The sequence below is a fragment of the Kockiozyma suomiensis genome (genome assembly GCF_038497685.1).
Source record: "Kockiozyma suomiensis strain NRRL Y-17356 unplaced genomic scaffold V2V93scaffold_2, whole genome shotgun sequence".
NCBI classification, from domain to species: Eukaryota; Fungi; Ascomycota; class Lipomycetes; order Lipomycetales; family Lipomycetaceae; genus Kockiozyma; species Kockiozyma suomiensis.
The window spans coordinates 1,130,771-1,150,083 of record NW_027117665.1 but is presented as its reverse complement, the minus strand read 5'-3'; the positions used below and the strand labels follow the sequence as shown (position 1 = coordinate 1,150,083).

The following is a 19,313-nucleotide window of genomic DNA, read 5'->3' as shown; positions in this document are numbered from 1 at the left end:
TTTACATAATAAATAGCGTTAAAGATACACAAATATGGCCCGCACGCAATACAGAACTGCGCATGCGGCTCGAAGATGACATCCTACCATGTCCGACCTGGGCATATTCGGACATGGTGGTTGTTATTTACTGAGAATCAGAATACGGCTGCTACATAACTAAATATATACATAAATAAGATAGCTCAAATGTTTCTGACCAAGAAAAATTGAAACACAGCAATACTCAAACTACTTGTGATTTATTGTGACTTTGTGACTCGTGACGCAGTACGCGTTGTTTGTCAAGCAGGAAAGGAAAACGCGTCGCGTCAACTCTCAACCCTCTCTATCTCCTTTCACACTTGTCATTCCTTCCAACAACTAACCACATCAAAACGACGCAAATGTCAAATTATAACTCATACGACGGAAATTCGTATGGCGGATATGGGGGAGGCGATACTGGTGGTGGATACATGACGAATTCGTATGGTGGCGGTGATACAAACGGTGATGTCAAGTATTCTTCGCAGGGAGGAGCTGATCGTACTGTACGGTTTCAATTTCTTGACGTGATTTTCTCTTATGGGTTTAGGCTAATGTTTAATTTAATTAGATTCCTGAAGGAAAGACAAGGCTTCGACCAGTGACTATGAAACAAATCATCGACGCAACCAAGACCCACGACGACGCACCATTCATCATTGACGGCGTCGAAGTGATCAACGTATGCACTTTTATTTAATTATCTGTATTTAATTAAGGCAACAGCTAACCTTTTTTCTGAATGACCTAGGTCTCGGTGGTAGGAATTGTGCGCAATGTAACACATGCGACTACGACCTCAACATACAGAGTCGAAGATAGCACCGGCATGTGCGATGCTCGCAAAATCAACAGACCAGACGAGCAAGACTTTGATCGCTCTGAATCTTTGTAAGTTTTTTCTTTTTTTTGCTTTCCGCTTTCGGGTGATTCAAATCTAACGAGATCGAACAAATCTACTCCAGTCCGCGCGTAGGAGACTATGTACGTATCATTGGCGAAATCAGCAATTTTAACGATAAACGATACATCGCGCTCCGGCATATGCGTCCTATAACCGGCCTAGATGAGGTGACTTTTTCTGTCCTCGAACCTCTGCTAGTCCATCTTCAAACAGTAGTTCCATCATCGCTATACTCTACCGCCGATGTAGCCAAATCGAATTCATCGGCGTTATTCACTACAAGTTACGAAACAGAGAGTTTGACGCCTTTACAGCGCCGCATCTTCGATGCGCTAAAAACCGCAGAGGAGCAGGATATGAATGAAGGTGCCCATATCGGTGTAATTGCTGATCGAATTGGTGCCTCGAGGAATTCGGTGATGGCTGCCTGTGAGGAGTTGACGGATTTAGGACTTGCGTACACTACAGTTGATTTTGAGCATGTGAGTTTTTTTCCTTCTTATATCGCCATAAATTTCTGGAAGTTTTTACTAACCATTTTTCTCTTTCAAATTAACAGTTCAAATTAATTATGTAGAGTCGTTTTTGTCTTTGAAATTGAATTTGCAATGGACCTGGCTTTTGTGCGTGATAATGAATTTGTACGCTCCTACGGACATAAAATAGAACAATGACACATAAAATAAAAGGCAAAAACCACAGCAAAAATCTCCAAATGCAAAAATAATACAAAAGTCTATAAATTCAACCCATTATTTGACAGATGATGTCACTTGAACAACCGTCCAAGCTTACCGCTACTCTTCTTCTTCTTTGTATCAATTACATCGAAGTGTCCAGGTGGATTACCAGCAGTCTTGTGATGATGCTCTGGATTTCTTGACAATTTATGTGGCGCAGCATTCGGCACATGCGATGAAGATGCCGGCGACGACGACGCGCCTACCGCTACAGGCGGCGCAGGTCTTCGCTGTTGGGAGGACGTGATATGCGTCGGTGGTGGCGGATCCGGTTCCAGTAAGTATGCGGGCATCACAGGCTGGGGTTTATCGGCCTCCAATCGCAGAATATCGCGCGGCATTCGCAATCGCAATAACTGTCGCAGCCATTCCTGTGGCGTGAGAAAATCTTCGGCGCCAATGATAACTTCCCGATTATGCGTTTGCGAGACTTCATAGGCTACCCGTGCCTCGGCGTAGGTCATTCCACCCGCGATAAAAACAAATACGCGTTGCGCGGGCGCACGAATCGTTGCGTCAGCATCGTACCATGTGGCTTTGGTGCGTCGTGTGGCGGTAGTGGCAGTACTACTAGACTGACTTGTTGATATGGGCGTAATACCTTCGGCCGTCTCAGGCTGGTCTTTAGAGTACGGGAAACTCTGCACGTCAAGTGTGTTACTAACGATATCCTCGAGGATTTCTTTCAATGGAGACATGTACCGCGCAATCTCAACTGTCTCGCCTTCTTTGACTTCGCGCTGTACTCGTGTTTTGCGCTGCTGCTGCTGCTGCTGATGCTGCGGTCGCACTTTTTCTCGTGGAGAAGACTTGAATAGTCGCGCGCCCAGTAAATCCATGTTACGCAATAACTGCATATCCGTCTCGCTAAGTTTAGCGTGCTGACTGAGCTTGCGGAAATCGGACTCTATAATTCCTTCTCGATAGAGCATATACAAGCCAATAAGTCGAATCCGATCGCGCGGCGACACTTTATCATTATCAAGCAGTGGTACCATCTCGGCAAGTACTTGTTTTGGCAGTTTGCCATCCTCGGTAAACCCTGTCGCGAGACTCTGCTCGACATCGACAATCATATCAACGCCTGTCTTGTGAAAGAGATTCGTGATTGTTTCAGTCATGTTACTGTGTAAGCTCAGCCTGTCTTTTTCTTTGGTCACGACACGCATTGTCAGCATCACGTCCTTGAGCTGCGACATACTGGCCTCGCTTCTACATAAAGATCAACCCACAATAATTAGAAAACCGAAAAATAACAAGCAAAGAAAAACGGGAAGAGGGGGGACGAAACGTACAAATTTGCAAAACTTGAATTCTCCTTCATGAACCTCTGCACTAGCTCATAAACCCCATCAATAGCATCAGCAATATACTTATGCCGCAATGACACCCAAATCGGATCCTCATCACTAAGCACTCCTTCAACAACATCTTGCTTATTCATTCCATCTTCGGTATCCGCGGCCGGAACCTCGAATGAATATTTATCATCTTTAATAAATAGTAAATCACGAACCATAGTCTCGTACGTGAGTTCGTGTAAAAACGGACCTCTTGTATCAAATGATCGGTCGAGGATTAAGAAGACCGATTGTGGTCTATCAGCTTCCGTCGATGGAAAATTGCGATTAGCGCGCGCATATTGATCTAGTTCTTCTTGAAAACGAGATGCAATCATATATGGTAATGCCGAGGCTTCGTGGCGGGGCTCGAGGGGATTATAGAAGCGAATTATTGGGTATTCGCCTAAAGTAGCACATATACTTACTAGCTAAACAATATTTAGCAAACATAAAGTACCATCAAATCCGAAAAAAAAAAAGAAAAAAAAAGAGCATACCCTTCTGGCAGTGTGAATGATCTCCTTTTCGACAAGATTATAGCACTCGCGATTATAAAACGTAACCATGGCATCCGGTTCACTAAATGTATAAACTTGCGACTGCTGCGGCATATAATCAATCAACAGCGGATTACAGAAACCTCCCATATACCTCGCCGCCGGAGAATCGTATAGTCGTCGCTGCTCATGTTCACCGAGCACTATATACCAATCAGTACATTCACGCAATCAAAGATTAAAAGAAACAAAAAAGCGTACTAGGAACAAAGTATACGTGCGCGGTGCCATATCTAGGCGGGGATCGTGAATAATCGGAAATTAAACAATCAACGATATGAGGTCTCGGTGATAAAATATATACTGCTTCAAACGACCCTCTGCTTTGACGACGCTCCTCAATTCGTTCGACGGCTAGCGACAATTTTGTGAGCTCAATGGGTATGTAAAAAGTCAAATGATGAACATTAAATAGATACCGGAAACATTATGCTTGAGAATCTCGAGATCCGTGGCTACTTTGTTTATAAGTTTTAGAGTATAATCATCAACCACTAAGTATTTATACTAAACACAAAAATATCTGTAAGTATCTGCCAAGTACCATTTTTACAGCAGAGAATCACTGACATTATTCTTGACAACAATCGAATCCAAAAGCCCAAAGATCTCTGTAAGGGGCAAGAAATCAGTAAATGAAATCAAACGCGATAAATGCTGAAAACATACTTTCTCGATACCGGTCAATCAAAGATATAGGCATCTTTCAATTCCTTTTCACCCACCTCTCTTTGATTTAAAAGCCACAACACAGAATAACAGTAGAATAATGCAGCTGGAAATACTTGGAGGTGATTGAAAAGCAGTTATAAGCTATCGCACCGTGCGCCTGACGACCACACTTTTGAATGGAATATCGAATTTTTTCACAAATGCAAATCAAAAAAAACTGCTAAATTAATAAAGAACATCCAGCACCCAGTTTCAACTTTTTTAAATTCTTCTTGCTATAACTATGAGGATTTGTAGAGCAGCAAGACTCGGAATCAACTCTTTGTCTGCGTATATCCTGAATTGTACACACTCTTTCATTCAAACAACTTAATGAAAGATTAAGTGGTTTTACAAAGTGTATTTTGGGGATGAAGAAACCCATAGTCGTGCGGCTCTGAATATTTTTCTCTAATGAAATTTCTAATAGCTGAGCTTTGAGAGGAGTGAGAGTTTAGCGGTTTGTAGGAGAAGGAAGAAAACATTTGTGCTGCCTGATTTGAAGTTGCGGTATTAAGTTTTCTTTCTTTTTTTATATTTTGAGCTGGGTTGAGAGAAAGGTAGAGGAGTTGCGGCTTTATAGAACTGATGAGGCTTGAAAGCACCATCTCGAGAAACCAGCAATTTCTTTTTCCGTCTTTCAAGACGCGTCAAGAGTGAATTCTATTTTTTCTAGCTGAAAGATAGAGCTCAATCTTACATCAGAGTTGAACGAGTGACCGGTACCTTTACTTCACGATAATTTCGACACTAATTTCGACACGTCAGAGCAGCAGCACCGGCACACGCGATGCAACGAACACCTCGAATTGCCGGACTGGCTTTTCGAGCACGGTGCTTTCATACAACCACACATCTCAGCCGTTCTAAAGCAAAGAATTACATTCCGTCAGGCAAACAATCGCAACATCACTATAATAACAACCATAGCAACAAACACAATTATCATCGTCCCCAAGATCCGATATCGTACCACTCTCTACTGACGCTCTTGATCTCGCATCACGAACCTCTCTTGTCACCAAATATCAAACGCAGAATAATGACAGACGCCAAGGTTTCAGATCCAGAACTATACGATCAGCTACTGACAGAATATTTTGCGATAATTCGCACATTACCTGAGAATCAGTATTCATTAGCTCACGCGCCGGCGTTTGACGAGTACATGCTTCATCGACCTTCGCGGCCTCATCTAGCTACATTGCGAGCGCTAAGTTTACAAGACCGAAAAACGTTTCATAATATGACGACCCGGTTTATTCGGCAATGTTTTGTCAATTTCTTGGCTGAGCGCACACTCTCGTCTTCGTCTTTCTCAGCATCATCCTCCACTACAGCCAGACAAATAGCAAGCTTGACCCACCCAGCCGAAAGCTTTCCCGCGGCGCGCGCAATGAAACGCAAATGGATTCTACATGTAGGTCCGACGAACAGCGGCAAGACATACACGGCACTGCAGCGGCTGGCGAGCGCAAAGTCAGGAATCTACGCTGGTCCACTGCGACTACTGGCGCGGGAGATTTACGATAGATTCCGCGTGCAAGGAATTCCTTGTAATCTAGTAACGGGAGAAGAAGTTATCGCCGGCGAAGACGATAGGGGACGACGGGCGCGAACCACGTCGTCGACGGTGGAGATGATAGATTTGAATAATGAGTATGAGGTGGCGGTTATTGATGAGATTCAAATGATTTCTGATGCCGCGCGAGGCTGGGCGTGGACTACGGCTGTACTTGGAGTACGCGCGCGCGAGATTCATTTATGTGGCGAAGAGCGCACGGTCGAGCTATTGCAGACGCTGGCGGCGAGTGTCGGCGACGAGGTGGTGGTGAATAGATACTCGCGATTGGGAGCGCTCGAGGTGGAAAAAAAATCGCTCGAAGGCGACGTGAAGAAAGTACGCAAGGGCGATGCATTGATTACGTTTAGTCGGGTGATGATTTTTGCAATGAAGAGGAAGATTGAGGAAGCGACAGGCCAGAAGTGCGCGATAATTTACGGCGGATTGCCGCCGGAAACGCGCGCCAAGCAGGCGCAGCTATTCAACGACCCAGAGTCGGACGTCGATATTCTGGTTGCGTCGGACGCGGTCGGCATGGGCTTGAATTTGTCGGTGAAAAGGATTATATTTGAGACAGTGACGAAATACGATGGCTCGTTGTTTCGCCGGATAGATACAAGTCAGATGAAGCAGATTGCCGGGCGGGCGGGGCGATATCGGTCGTCGGTCGAGACATCCTCGAGTGAGAGCGACGAGCAAGAGCGACTTGGGCTGGTGACCACGCTAGAGGCTGATGATCATGGGTACTTGCGGCGGGCGATGGTGAGCACGACGAAGGCTATTAAGACGGCGGGGCTAATTCCAGATATCCAAACCATTCGACGGTTTGCGCAAGATATGCCACCGCAGACGGCCTTCAACCAGATTTTGACACGCTTCTACCATCTTGCATCATCGTCGAAGCTCTACAGCTTGTGTTCGCTGTACCAGCAGATCGACGTGGCGAGTATGATTGAAGGCGTAACCGATATGCAAATCAGCGAGCGCAGTCAGATTGTCACGGCGCCGGCCAACGGCCGCGTTGAAAATGTGTCGGAGGTGATGCGCGAGCTTGCCGTTGCAATCAGCCAGGGGCGACCGATTTCGCTTGTGGACGTGCCGCAGTTTGAGCTCGAGAGCATTGAGTTTGCGGACGTGTCGAAAGCAGCAACGTTGAAAAAGCTCGAGCAGCTGAATGTGCTGACTACAATATACTTGTGGCTATCGTAAGAATTTCTCCGCGTGCTTTTTATCTTATTTTTTTATTTTTTTATTTTTTTATTTTTTTATTTTTATTTTTTATTCGTTTATTATTTTATATTTTTTTACCAATTAATGACTAACGAGGAATAGGTACCGTTTTCCAAATGTGCTGTATGACCGCGAAGGAGCGTCTGAACTGGCGACACATATACAGACGCTTATCGATCGGTGCTTGAATACGATAGAGTTCCGACGGCGAGTGAGCCGAGCGACAGAGATGGGGGAGGATGAGGATGAGGAGGAGGCGGAAGAAAGCGAAGAACAGCAAGAACGACAAATAGACGAGGAAGGAGTCACATTTCGGTCACGGTTTTGAATGTAAATAGATAAAATGAACAAGTAATGATGAACAAACGACAATACCCATTCATTTATCAGAAGGTAGCATAGTTTATGAGCCTGAACCGGATCCACAGAAGAAGGTTTGAAAGAAAAGCAAATAAGCAGTAGGGTTTTGTGACAGGAAAAGCAATGACAAAATCTGACAAAAACAAAAAATGGGCGAAGATGGGCACTTGGCCTTGACCCTTGACAGCCGTCTGACAGCCAATGATAATGACGCAATCGAGGATCTGTTGGATCAATAGCCGTGCTGGAATGTTTCTGCTCTAAAGTCTGTCTGTGTGTGCAACTCACCGGAGGTGCGTAGCCGAGCTGAGATTATGGGAGAGATTACCTAAGTACCGCTTAGTAAGTCGCTAGTTGTATTTTGGGGCATCGCAGAGTGGATAGAGATATTATTAGTTGAGGCTCTCGAATGTACAGCAGCAGAATAGTATGACGGTATAATATCAGATTATCAGAGTATCAGAGTATTGCTATCGGAGTATTAGTTATCAAGAGTATCAGTACTAAGTGTAGTATAAGGCAGCCAGTAAAAAGATGCCCTAACCACGTTACGGCTGAGCGCAAGAGCATTGAACATGCGACGCTTCAGTCAAGTATCATCAATATATAAGTTAGATCGTTCTCATCCCGCCGTCGGTTGGTTGTTTAATAGTTTGCAGTTAACTGAGATTATAGCACAGTCTGATCAGCTATAGAAGATTAATTGAATTACTTTGAAATTGCTTCAGGAACTTGGGTAGACAAAAAAAGTTATATTCTATACGTTCTCGAAGGTTCATCATTATCATCATCATCATCAAAATACATGAAGACTGTCGCATGTATATATGAATACAATTGAACAATGGCTACAGATCAGCGACCAAAATTGCAGTCTACACCATCGACAGTGCCATTGATTCATGTTTGCGCCGAGCTTGCACACAAGGTGGATCTATTTCTAAATGAGGCGACGGCTAACGACGATGAAAAGAGCCGATTGCGACAGAGCACTAGAAAAAGAACCCGCGAGTCTCTTGATGTCATAAGTCAAGCACTGGCGCGATATACGTGAGTTGAATTATGTTTTGATGTGGCTATAGATTTACGGCTAACGCGGGGGGGGTTTATATTACCCTCATGCAGATTTGATGAACTTGCGATATCATTCAATGGAGGCAAAGATTGTTTAGTGATGCTGGTACTTTTACTAGCCAGCATTCATTACCATAAGAGCGAATACGCGCCTCAGCGGATTCACAGCGTGTATGTGCATTCAGCCAACGCCTTCGTCCAGGTGGACGAGTTTGTGAGTTTGTGCGGAGAAACCTATTCGCTTGACTTGATTCGACTGCCGGGCCCGATGAAGGCCGCATTTACACATTTCCTACACGCAAAGCCGCATGTGAGGGCGATAATGGTTGGCACCCGACGCACAGATCCGAACGGAGGCGCGCTGGGGTATTTCGACGAGACCGATGGCGGATGGCCGCGGTTTATGCGCGTGCATCCGGTTATAGATTGGGAGTACGCAGAGATTTGGCTATTTCTGCGCGAGCTCGGCATCCGGTACTGTGGACTGTATGACGAAGGGTACACCAGTCTGGGGGGCACTACCGATACCGTGCCCAATCCAGCGCTCGAGCGCGCGGGTGGGTTTCTGCCTGCCTACGAGCTCTCAGACGGCGAGAAGGAGCGACTGGGGAGGTAGAAATAGATGTAGAACTCATAGATGCATCCATTAGACAAGTATAGATTATAGCAATAGAGATCCCATCGTTTGAGATGTACAGTACCCGCTCGCAGACAAGAGAGATGACGTCAGGGGGCGGAAATTAAAGACCCAATCGTTTGAGATCGCCGGTTCGGAGGTTTGTGAGACAGAGTTTTTGGTTTAGTTTGCGACAGGTCATTCCGTGATTCAGTGTGATTTCTGGGTGTAGAAGCAAAGACCGCAGCAGATAATCAGATCGCGGCAAGAACAAAGAACAGTAGGCCGAAGATGACATTGACAAGCAGCCGGTCTCCCGCCCTCAGGACAGCAGAGGGTCTACAGACCCAAGACAGGACGACAGAGGAAGAGACAGGGTCCCGGATGACAGACGGAAGAGGCAAGCCGATGTAGATTAGTGTGATTTTTGTGAGCCGAGCTCTGAACAGAGCAGCAGCCCAACAGAGTAAGATTGCAGACAATAAGAAGTCATAAGCCAAAAGCGACACGAAATGTGACAGGCATTCTATGACAGGATCTCTATGAGTGGAGATGAGTATGAGTACAAGTATGAGTACAAGTATGATTATGAATATAACTATTAATATGAATACAGAGACACTGAATATGAAGAGATACTATATACAGCATAAACATAAACATACTCCGTTATAGCATTCGCCATACATTAGACATAGATCATAATACAGCATCCTAATCTAATTCATCTCAACTCCACTAACTTGTAGCAGCACGGCGCTGTCAAACCTGTCTATGCTGCCGGAGCCAATCCTACAACCGAACCGGGTGCCTGGCGAGCTTATTCTGACGGTACCTCCGATCAGTATCTGCTATCTACTATCTTGCCTCTATGATGGGTGTCTACCAGCTTATGATATTTTTCATAGATTCCATTATATTCTGCTTCTTTTCTTCTCTGGCTCTCTCAGCGGTCTCCTTTTTTTCTTGCATTGTCGCTGTGCTGGTGGTGGTTGGTCTTCTGTTGTGACGTGGATATACTTTACTGCACGTACCGCGTACCTTTTTCTCCATCGCAGCCCTGCCTCGCTTTGCATATCTCACATTATTTATACTCCCTCCTTTTCTCATCTAAAACTACTCTCCGTTCTCTCTCCTCTACCGTCTACGATAGTATATTGTCTGCTGCTCTATATCGTTTCTACACTCTCTCCGAATTATCTCCTTCACGCTACTCCTCTCTCTCTCTCTCTCTCTCTCTCTCTCTCTCTCTCTCCTCTACCCCTATCATGTCTGCCGCTGTTTCCCCAGCTACCCAGCTCCCTTCTCTGCAAGAAGTCCTTCCCGAGTTCCTGATGCGTCCGGATTCGCCTGAGCACGACTCTGACGATCGCTTCGACCTCTATCAGAAGCACTACTCAGTCGACTATCAGCCTCGCTCTTCCTCCTCCTCTTCTTCTTCCTCCGCGTCCTCCACTTCGTCTCTCTCTTCCGCAGCCTCCTCCTACGTATACTCGCAAGAGCCCTACTCGCCTCCCCTTGTCTCCTCCTACTACACAACCGCGGCCGGTTACGGTCCTGATATCTCCAACCACCATCCTTCTTCCTTCTCCGCCGCTCCGTCCTTCACTCCTTCCTCCATTTCCGTGCTGCCGCCTACCTCCTCCGACCTCATCGCTCAGCAGCAGCAGCGCCAGCAGCTATCGCAGCAGCACCACCTCGCTCAGCGCGCTGCTCAGGAGTCTGCCGTCCTGCTCATGCACCGCCCGTCTATCGTTCCCTCCATCCAGCTTCCTCTCTCTAGCAACCCTGCCTCTAATCATTCTGCCTCCATGTCTACTCCCACGTCTTCGTCTTCCTACTCCGTGCACAAGCGTCGTCGCGGTAACCTCCCCAAGCATGTCACAGACATCCTGCGCACCTGGCTCAACGGCCACGTCCACCACCCCTACCCAACTGAAGAAGAGAAGTCAATGCTCATGCAGCAGACCGGCCTCACCATGAACCAGATCTCAAACTGGTTCATCAACGCTCGTCGTCGTCGTCTGCCTGCCCTCCACAAGGAAGCCGCTGCCGCCGCTGCTGCCGCTGCCGCTGCCGCTGCCGCTGCTACAACCATGTCAAGCCTTAACATGTCTACACAACTTGCTGTCAAGCGATGAATCCTCTGATCTCCTTGGCTTGTGTACATTATCACATTCGTTTTAGCTTGTAGCTATTTTAAAGTTTATATGTATTATGTGGGATTCTACTGTGCCTACTTGTGGATTACGTGTTTTTGGGTCATATGGTTGAATTTCCAGTATTTATCTTTATTTTCTTATTATTTTATGCAAGGGGCGCTCGGGTTCATTTTATCTTGTCATTTTTGTATAGTTTTATTTATGTATTTCAATACCAAGTGTATAATTAAACAAATCATAAGCATATGAAGCTGAATGATTTAGAAAAAAAAAAAAAAACAATAGATTTAAGCGCGGTTTGTTTACAAACCCTTCCCAAACCCTGGCTTCGCTGGTCGCGCTCTCACTCTTACACTTGTGCCTGTCCAACTCACTTCGTTTCCTAAACCTCGCCATCACCATGCCATCGCTGACCTTTCAGGCTCAGCAGTATCGCAGGCAAATATGGTACTTTCTAGACAACAATATAGATGACTCTGCAACCTTTGCCGCCGAGCGTCTGGTCGCGTTAAACCCTGATGATGCAGCAAGTCGTCATTTACTATCTCTCTGTCATCTCCGTGCTCAGCGGTATAAACTGGCAATGCAAGTTGCTAATGAGCAAAAGCATATTGGTTGCATCTATGTGTATGCTACTTGCTGTTTGAAATTGGGAAAGTATAGACTTGGATGTCGTACTCTCGAACGTATGCGTCCGGCCTGGCCTAAAACCTGCCATATCTGTATGTTTTTCCCTTTTCTCTTTTCTTTTTTTTCTTTTTCTTTTCTCCTTTTTCTTTTCTCTTTTCTTTATGTGTTGACATTTTTTTCTTTATAGACAGCCACGATGACAACGAACGACAAGTTTTGCCCGACTTGGCCGCTATACAATCGCTGCTAGGCGATCTCTACCGCAACTTTGGCGACGCGAAGGAAGCTACCGAATGCTACTCGACAGCTTTAAGTATCAACCCATTCATATGGTCGGCTCTCGAAGGTCTCTGCAAACTCGGAGTTAATCTCAGACTATCGAATATCTACCGCGTCACGCCGGCAATGCTAGCCGCGCGCGCAACTTGGCTTGATCATGCTGAGCATGAAGTATCTGGTATTGAGAATTCACAACATAGAGATCCATTCGTGTCCGATGATTCGTCGCTACTTTCTCAAGCCCAACAACCCTTTTTATCAAGAGTCGAAAATGTTCAGCATCGTTTATTTTCTCCTGATAGTACTGATGTTGATGGCGATCTGCAAATGGCCGGTAGCAGTACTAGCAGTAATAATGCGGTGACTACTTCTACCCCAGCGAGTCCTGATCCGCGATCACGGCATAGCTCTCGTCCACAACAGCCTCTACCTCCCCGCGCACCCGATGCTCTACGCCGATCCGCTACTACTGCTACTACTGCCGCAACTGCAGCTGCCTCGGCAACTGCGCCGTCTGTGAGTGAGCGGCGCAGCTCTCGGCTGACGAGCGCCGCTGTGGCGACTCCTACTTCTCAATCGCAGACAGGCTCCGTGCGAGGACGACTACGCTCGGGATTACTCAAAAATACTAAACCCGGTGCGCCCTCTGCTACTGCCGCTGTCCCGCCACCAATCAGTAGCGACGAGAGCTCGAGACGCGACGATCCTGTTACTGTCAAAGTCGTGCCTGACGACGGTGAACGTATAGAAGCCGAAGCATGTATGCTCTCTCTATACGAGACTCTTGCTACCGGCGTTCATGCACTTTCGCGATTCGACTGCAAGAGCGCGCTGCAGTCGCTAGAGTCGCTTCCGGTAGTCCAGCAGGACTCGCCATATGTGCTCAGCAAGATCGGTCGCGCTTATTTTGAAACCGTGCGGTATACAGAGGCCGAGGCGTGCTTCGTGCGATTACGAGAAATTGATCCCATGCGTGTTGAAGACATGGAGATTTATTCGACGCTGCTGTGGCATTTGCGCAAAGACGTCGAGCTTGCATTTTTAGCTAGAGAATTGATTGATATTGATCGCTACTCGCCTCAGGCGTGGATAGCGATCGGCAACTCATTCTCACTGCAGAAAGAGCATGATCAGGCATTAAAGTGCTTCCGACGTGCGTCGCATCTCGATCCAACTTTTGCATACCCATACACACTTCAAGGACACGAGTACGTTGCCAATGAAGAGTACGAATCAGCGCAGAATGCGTTCCGACTAGCGATGCGAGCCGACTGGCGGCATTATAACGCCTGGTATGGTATCGGCATGTTATTTCTCAAGACGGGAAAGTTTCAACTTGCCGAGCAACATTTCCGACAGGCGGCACTGATTAATCCGGCGAATGCGGTCTTGATCTGCTGTATTGGGATGGTGCTGGAGAAATTGGAGAGGTTCGATGAGGCCTTGCAGCAGTATGAGATTGCGTGTGGGTTACAACCTGCGAGTGCCATGCCGCGGTTTAAAAAGGCGAGGTTGCTTATGAGTATGCGCAAGTATAGTGTAAGTTTTTTTTTCTTTTATAGGTTTTTCACATGATGAAGAATACTAATCAGTGTGTATAGGAATGTCTTGCGGAATTGCGGATAGTTAAAAATCTAGCACCCGACGAATCATCTGTGCATTACCTTCTCGGTCGTCTCTACAAAGCGCAAGGAGATCGACAAAACGCAATCAAACATTTCACCGCGGCATTGAATTTAGACCCGAAAGCGAGCCATGTGATTAAGGAGGCAATTGAAGGACTGCAGAGTGAGGATTAACTGAGGAGATGTGGAGATATGGAGTTTTATTGGCGTTTTCCGTTCCTTTTTTTTTTGTATTGCTTTGTGAGAGGTAGATTGAAGCCCTGGCATTGCTGTAAATATGTAGTACTTTTATGAAAGAAATTATAGAAGAAAGGCATATGAAATGCATAATATCGCTTCCCCGAATTTCGTGTTTCACTTTCTAACTTTACGACTTTGTATCATAGGGTTAGGTCTGTGTTTTAGAAATTGTTTTGGCAGGCCGAGGAGTTGTGTTTCCTGTTGAAGATTGGAATTGAACATTTTAGTTTCATATATTGATTGAAGCGAGATGCAAACCAGTTTTTATTGATTAAAGACCGAAGATTTAGCGTATATATATAAAGATATATAAGGGAAGCTTGATGACATCAGAATCAAATCAAACTATAAGCTTAAACTAAGAAGGGAAAAAAGAATGGCACTCGAAGACGTTGAGGAATCCAAGAAACGGGCTGGCGGAGGGGAAGACGGTGAGTTGGCATTTCAAAAGTATTGAATACAGTCAAAAGAGGAAGATGAAGGCTAATTGATCGAAGTCGCTCAAGAAATTAGCAGTGACGATGATGAGGGGGAATTTGGACCTAGTTTACCTTCCGCCGGAGGTGCTATACCGCAGCGAAAGAAACGGAGAGGTACTGGTGACAATATTTACGATGAAAGGAAACCCACTGCTAACACCCTGTTTTTTTTTTTTTTTTGGAGTAAAGTATTAAAACATGAACACGCATACTTGAATGAGATTCCCTCCTTTGATCGATACACGAAATCCTTTATGCACCGCGACACATTACTTCAAACTCACGTATCTACGCCTACGAATTTTATCCTCACTCTATCTATCGACGGAATCCTTAAATTTTGGAAAAAGCGCTCAAAAGGAATTGAATTCGTTAAACAATACCAAGCTCATTCGGGCGCGATTGTTGGTGGGCAGCTCTCTGGTGATGGCAAACTGTTTGCTTGTATTGGAGAAGATAATACGATGAAAGTCTTTGACGTGGTGAATTTTGATATGATCAATATTTTCAAATTGGCGTATTCGCCGGGGTGTCTGTGTTGGTTGCAGAAGCGAGGGCAGGTTGATGGTATTATTGCCGTGTAAGCATTCTCTCTCTCTCTCTCTCTCTTCCTGTTCTTGAATACACTAGAGCTAACATCAACAGAACCGACAAATCAACATCGAGAATCTTCATTTATGATGTACGGGCCGATACTCAGGATCCGCTACATGTCTTACCCGAGCTTCACAAGAACCCGGTAAAAGTGCTCGGCTTCAACTCTCGCGCAAACTGCGTGATTTCTGTCGACACAGGCGGCATGGTCGAATACTGGCGTCCAGAACCAGCATTTGAACAACCCGATGATTTAGGATTTCAATATAAAAGTACGACCGATCTTTACGAATTTAGAAAATACAAATGTTTACCTTCCTCACTTGAATTTTCTCCCGACGGCTCTCGCTTTGCTACATTCTCTTTACCAGATCGACAGATTCGAGTGTTTGATTTTAGAACCGGGAAATTACATCGCAAGTATGATGAAAGTCTGGCCGTGGCGCAAGATATGCAAACACAAGCTTCGAATTCGGTAAAGCTTGACGATATCGAGTTCGGTAAAAGAATTGCTATTGAGCGCGAACTTGAAGAAAGTGGACAATTGGATAAGTATATGAATGTTATATTTGATGAGAGTGGCCATTTCATTGCATTTGCTACTTATTATGGTATTAAAAGTATTTATCTCTCTCCTTTTCTTTTATCTTATATTGATTATTAAAGACTAATAAGTGTAGTAATTAACACGGTGACGAATCGTTGTGTGAAAACACTCGGATCACACGACAATATTCGGTTTTTGAATATCTCACTATACCAAGGTGCGCCTGGTCGTAAAGATATTTTGACTCTTGAAATGGCGGCCTCGGATAATGCACTCGTTACGGCTTCTTTGTCTACTGATCCTACTATCATTGCAACAGGCGCGGGGAAAAAGAGATTTTATCTGTTTACTAATTATGACGGTGACTTGTACGGGTTTCTTCCCTTGCTTTCTTTACTTTTATCTTTATTTTTGATTATAGTTGTATCATAAGCTAACTTGTTTTATTTTGTAACAGTGCTGCAATTAAAGGCGATCGTGACATTTACAATGAAAAACCTACTGCCAAACTCGATTCCAAATCCAGCGCGGCCGCCTCTTCGAGATCCTCAATTCTAGCTACCAAAGGCGTTACACTTCACACTTCGCTTGGTGATATCCAAATTAGGTTATACGCCGACCACGCACCTTTAGCCGTTGAGAATTTTGTCACATTATGTAAACGCGGATACTACGACTCTACAATTTTCCATCGCGTTATAAAGAAATTCATGATACAAGCCGGTGATCCATTAGGCGATGGCACTGGCGGTGAAAGTATGTGGGGTAAGGAGTTCAAAGATGAATTTACAAAGGAGTTGAGGCATGATCGGCCGTTTACGGTTAGTATGGCTAATGCTGGGCCGAATACTAATGGCTCGCAATTTTTCATTACAACGGAGAAAACGGTATGTACTCTTGCTTGCCACCTTTCCTTCTTTATTACCAAAAACAAGTTTTGCTAATAGCCTTTAATTATTTCATTTTATTAGCCGTGGTTAGATGATAAACACACAATATTTGGAAGAGTTGTCGTGGGAATGGATGTCGTCAGACGAATCGAAGGCTTGAGAACCGATAAAAACGATAAGCCCGAAGATCCACCATCTATAGTCTCAGTGACTGTCTTGCAAGAATAGGCAGCATTATAAGCCAGAGTAATTTAATAATTTTACGATGTGATATATTTTTTGGGTTGTCATATATATAACATAAACTAATGTAAAAATTTTATAAATGGTAATCATCGCTTGAGAAATGACAAAAATCCAGTACTTTTCTTTTTCTGCTTGTGGACTGCGCTTGCCCTTCTATGCACCGGAATCCCATCATCCTCGTCCTCTTCGTCGCTATCATCATCCGAATCAGAGTCCATTTCCTCTGCATCGCTACCGGATGGCGATGACGACTCGGAGGTCTTCTTTGCTGGTGACCGTTTGATAGGAGTAGAAGGGGTCAAGACAGAAGTTCTAACGCCAGTCGTCGATTCTCGCACGTCGGGCACTCCTGCACTAGCTAATTCGCTCAAGCTGCGAAATGACGGTATGCGCGTTGGTCCAGTAATTCCTTCGCGAAGGCGCGAGAGCGGAGTTCCCCGCGCCGTTGCTCCGCTTCGCTGGGAAAGCGGGGACCTAACGATTGGACGTCGCGGAGAAGGGATATTTGTGATGCGTTGTTGAGGCGCTGAGGCGGGATGGATCGGGGCTGTAAATTCGGTGGTCGTAGGCGATCTGAGCGATGGAGCAGGGTCTGAATCCGATGAGTCTAACGAGGAATCTGAATCATCCGAAGAGGATGAAGTTGGTAAGGATTTTTCAGCAGATGTTGCGTCGTTTGACGAGACTGCTTTTTCGCTAGTTGTTGTTGTGGTGGTGCTGGTGGTGTCGTCGTCTTCAGAATCCAGATCTATTTTTTCGCCTGGCTTTTCAATAATTCTATCCGGTTCATGCTCTTCTTCCTTTTCATTGTCTGAAGATGATATAACTGAGTCCGACTCATCAATCTCGTCATCAACGGCTTCAGAAGCAGTAACCATACGCTCAAGTCCATTGTCGCCGGAGTCAGAAGATGCTGGAGACAAAGCGTCAGCTGCTGCTGCTATAGAATCGACCTTTGCGCTGTCTTCTACCTCCGTCTCAATTTCACCCTGACTTATTTGAGCAGATGTTAGTGACTCGCGCAGACTGCTTTGATCCGCAAGGATTTCTCGGTCGATAGAGTCTGGGATGATTCCATTTGCATTCTCACCATTCTTATTCTCATTTTCTTGTTTTCCATCATTTTCACGAATAAGTTTTGGATCGACTGCATTTCGATTTTCACCCCCTTTTTTAACATTTTCGTGAATAAGTTCTGGATCTATGGGAACTAGAGAATTTTTTTTTTCGCTTGACTGCTCAGATGATTCCTCTTCGTCCGATTGTTCAGATGAACCTGATATTGGGCGATCTTCAATACTATCTTGCGTTGCTCCCAGCCTAACGTCTTCTTCGATACTGTCACAATCTAACTCGGCAGCCTCTAGACTATCCGCATCTTCTAGACTATCCGCATCTTCTATCTCGTCCTCTTTTATCTCGTCCTCTTCGCTCTCTGCCTCTTCTGTTTCGTCCTCTTCGCTCTCTGCCTCTTCTATTTCGTCCTCTTCGCTCTCTGCCTCTTCTATTTCGTCCTCTTCGCTCTCTGCCTCTTCGCTCTCTGCTTCTCGAATTGTAGATGCTGACTCGACTTGGACAGAATCATTCTTCTTCGCTAAATCAAGATAATCAGGAGCCTGCTGTTCTGATATAATATGATAGTCGCTAAATTTCCTCTTTGCAACTGTAAAAGGTGCCCCTTCTTTAAGCACAAGTGAATCACCATTCTCAACAACAGTTAAAATTGTCTGCAATTCAGATTCAGTAATTGACGGTAAATAAACTCCATACTTTGCCGCTTCTAGGATTCGAGCTCGTGATTCTGGAAATAAAGGAATTCGAGGAGTCAAAGACAAAGCAGCCGGCGAACCTTTCAAAGATTCAGATTTGGTTTGTTGGAGTCTCTGAATTGTTGACGCGATTATGTCGTGACTTTTATCGGTCGATATACAGTTTGACGTGAATTTCGAAGCGAGCGGGCCCGGCGAGTTAGAGTCAAGAACGGAAGGCGACTCGGTACTGAATCGAGGCCGTTTCAAAGGTTGAGTGTCGGGAGAAGATGAAAGCTGTCGTTTTACAATTGGTGTGACAAATGAAGGATCAGTGCCAGCTTCAGATCCAATAAGGAGAGAAGGAGAGGATATTGGGGCCGTAGACGGCTTGAACTGAATGCGAACGACGCCGTTGTCAGGGAAAATTTGCGCGACAAGATAAGATTCATCAAGATCGTATCCGTCAGAGTCTGTAATACGCGTAACTAAGATTGGACTATATCAAAGAAATGAGTGGGAGTGTGCTTATAGATATCTGTAGTAGGAATGAAGGTACCTATTGTATATCCTCAGAAAGCGCGCCGAGATCTCTTGTCTGAGGCCTGCTACCGAACAGTCACTGCGGGAAAGATGTAAGAAGCGGCGACGGTCGGCGAGAACCTGCAAACGCACAAAGGATGCCATGGCATTGCTTCAGATAGCCAGGATTATACAATAAGAATAACAAAGAGTGTCGCAGCGAAT

At 45.3% G+C, this 19,313-nt stretch overlaps 8 protein-coding genes across 8 annotated transcripts; 6 read left to right on the top strand and 2 right to left on the bottom strand.

The window, feature by feature from the left end:
• The first annotated feature begins 94 nt into the window (after window positions 1-94).
• On the top strand, window positions 95-1,621 carry V2V93DRAFT_364831 (uncharacterized protein). The gene is made up of 5 exons (XM_066908930.1): window positions 95-533; window positions 599-709; window positions 779-918; window positions 993-1,413; window positions 1,491-1,621. Exons 1-5 carry the CDS (start codon window positions 387-389, stop codon window positions 1,506-1,508), a joined length of 837 nt encoding a protein of 278 aa, XP_066768154.1. The 5' UTR covers window positions 95-386; the 3' UTR covers window positions 1,509-1,621.
• Window positions 1,601-4,448, bottom strand: V2V93DRAFT_132180 (Sec1-like protein). The gene is made up of 7 exons (XM_066906809.1): window positions 4,241-4,448; window positions 4,142-4,182; window positions 3,991-4,078; window positions 3,773-3,925; window positions 3,512-3,714; window positions 2,967-3,442; window positions 1,601-2,883 (listed from the first exon to the last, which is right to left on the bottom strand). The coding sequence occupies exons 1-7, from the start codon at window positions 4,272-4,274 to the stop codon at window positions 1,701-1,703; spliced, it is 2,178 nt and encodes a 725-aa protein (XP_066768153.1). The 5' UTR covers window positions 4,275-4,448; the 3' UTR covers window positions 1,601-1,700.
• Window positions 4,449-5,072: 624 nt separating this feature from the next.
• On the top strand, window positions 5,073-7,404 carry V2V93DRAFT_320222 (P-loop containing nucleoside triphosphate hydrolase protein; the record flags this gene model as incomplete). The annotated part of the gene is made up of 2 exons (XM_066907306.1): window positions 5,073-7,051; window positions 7,179-7,404. 2 exons carry the CDS (start codon window positions 5,073-5,075, stop codon window positions 7,402-7,404), a joined length of 2,205 nt encoding a protein of 734 aa, XP_066768152.1.
• Window positions 7,405-8,280: 876 nt separating this feature from the next.
• Window positions 8,281-9,126, top strand: V2V93DRAFT_320942 (uncharacterized protein; the record flags this gene model as incomplete). The annotated part of the gene is made up of 2 exons (XM_066907342.1): window positions 8,281-8,486; window positions 8,562-9,126. 2 exons carry the CDS (start codon window positions 8,281-8,283, stop codon window positions 9,124-9,126), a joined length of 771 nt encoding a protein of 256 aa, XP_066768151.1.
• An 812-nt stretch (window positions 9,127-9,938) lies between these two features.
• V2V93DRAFT_364817 (homeobox KN domain-containing protein) lies at window positions 9,939-11,529 on the top strand. The gene has a single exon (XM_066908929.1). The coding sequence runs from the start codon at window positions 10,395-10,397 to the stop codon at window positions 11,265-11,267; it is 873 nt and encodes a 290-aa protein (XP_066768150.1). The 5' UTR covers window positions 9,939-10,394; the 3' UTR covers window positions 11,268-11,529.
• A 122-nt stretch (window positions 11,530-11,651) lies between these two features.
• V2V93DRAFT_364816 (uncharacterized protein) lies at window positions 11,652-14,256 on the top strand. Its single transcript, XM_066908928.1, has 3 exons — window positions 11,652-12,010; window positions 12,106-13,736; window positions 13,799-14,256. Exons 1-3 carry the CDS (start codon window positions 11,689-11,691, stop codon window positions 13,994-13,996), a joined length of 2,151 nt encoding a protein of 716 aa, XP_066768149.1. The 5' UTR covers window positions 11,652-11,688; the 3' UTR covers window positions 13,997-14,256.
• Window positions 14,257-16,919, top strand: V2V93DRAFT_364813 (uncharacterized protein). The gene is made up of 7 exons (XM_066908927.1): window positions 14,257-14,493; window positions 14,560-14,704; window positions 14,731-15,121; window positions 15,187-15,755; window positions 15,816-16,050; window positions 16,140-16,569; window positions 16,654-16,919. The coding sequence occupies exons 2-7, from the start codon at window positions 14,584-14,586 to the stop codon at window positions 16,798-16,800; spliced, it is 1,893 nt and encodes a 630-aa protein (XP_066768148.1). The 5' UTR covers window positions 14,257-14,493; window positions 14,560-14,583; the 3' UTR covers window positions 16,801-16,919.
• V2V93DRAFT_364810 (uncharacterized protein) lies at window positions 16,837-19,284 on the bottom strand. The gene is made up of 2 exons (XM_066908926.1): window positions 19,126-19,284; window positions 16,837-19,065 (listed from the first exon to the last, which is right to left on the bottom strand). Exons 1-2 carry the CDS (start codon window positions 19,251-19,253, stop codon window positions 16,905-16,907), a joined length of 2,289 nt encoding a protein of 762 aa, XP_066768147.1. The 5' UTR covers window positions 19,254-19,284; the 3' UTR covers window positions 16,837-16,904.
• Between the last annotated feature and the right edge of the window lie 29 nt (window positions 19,285-19,313).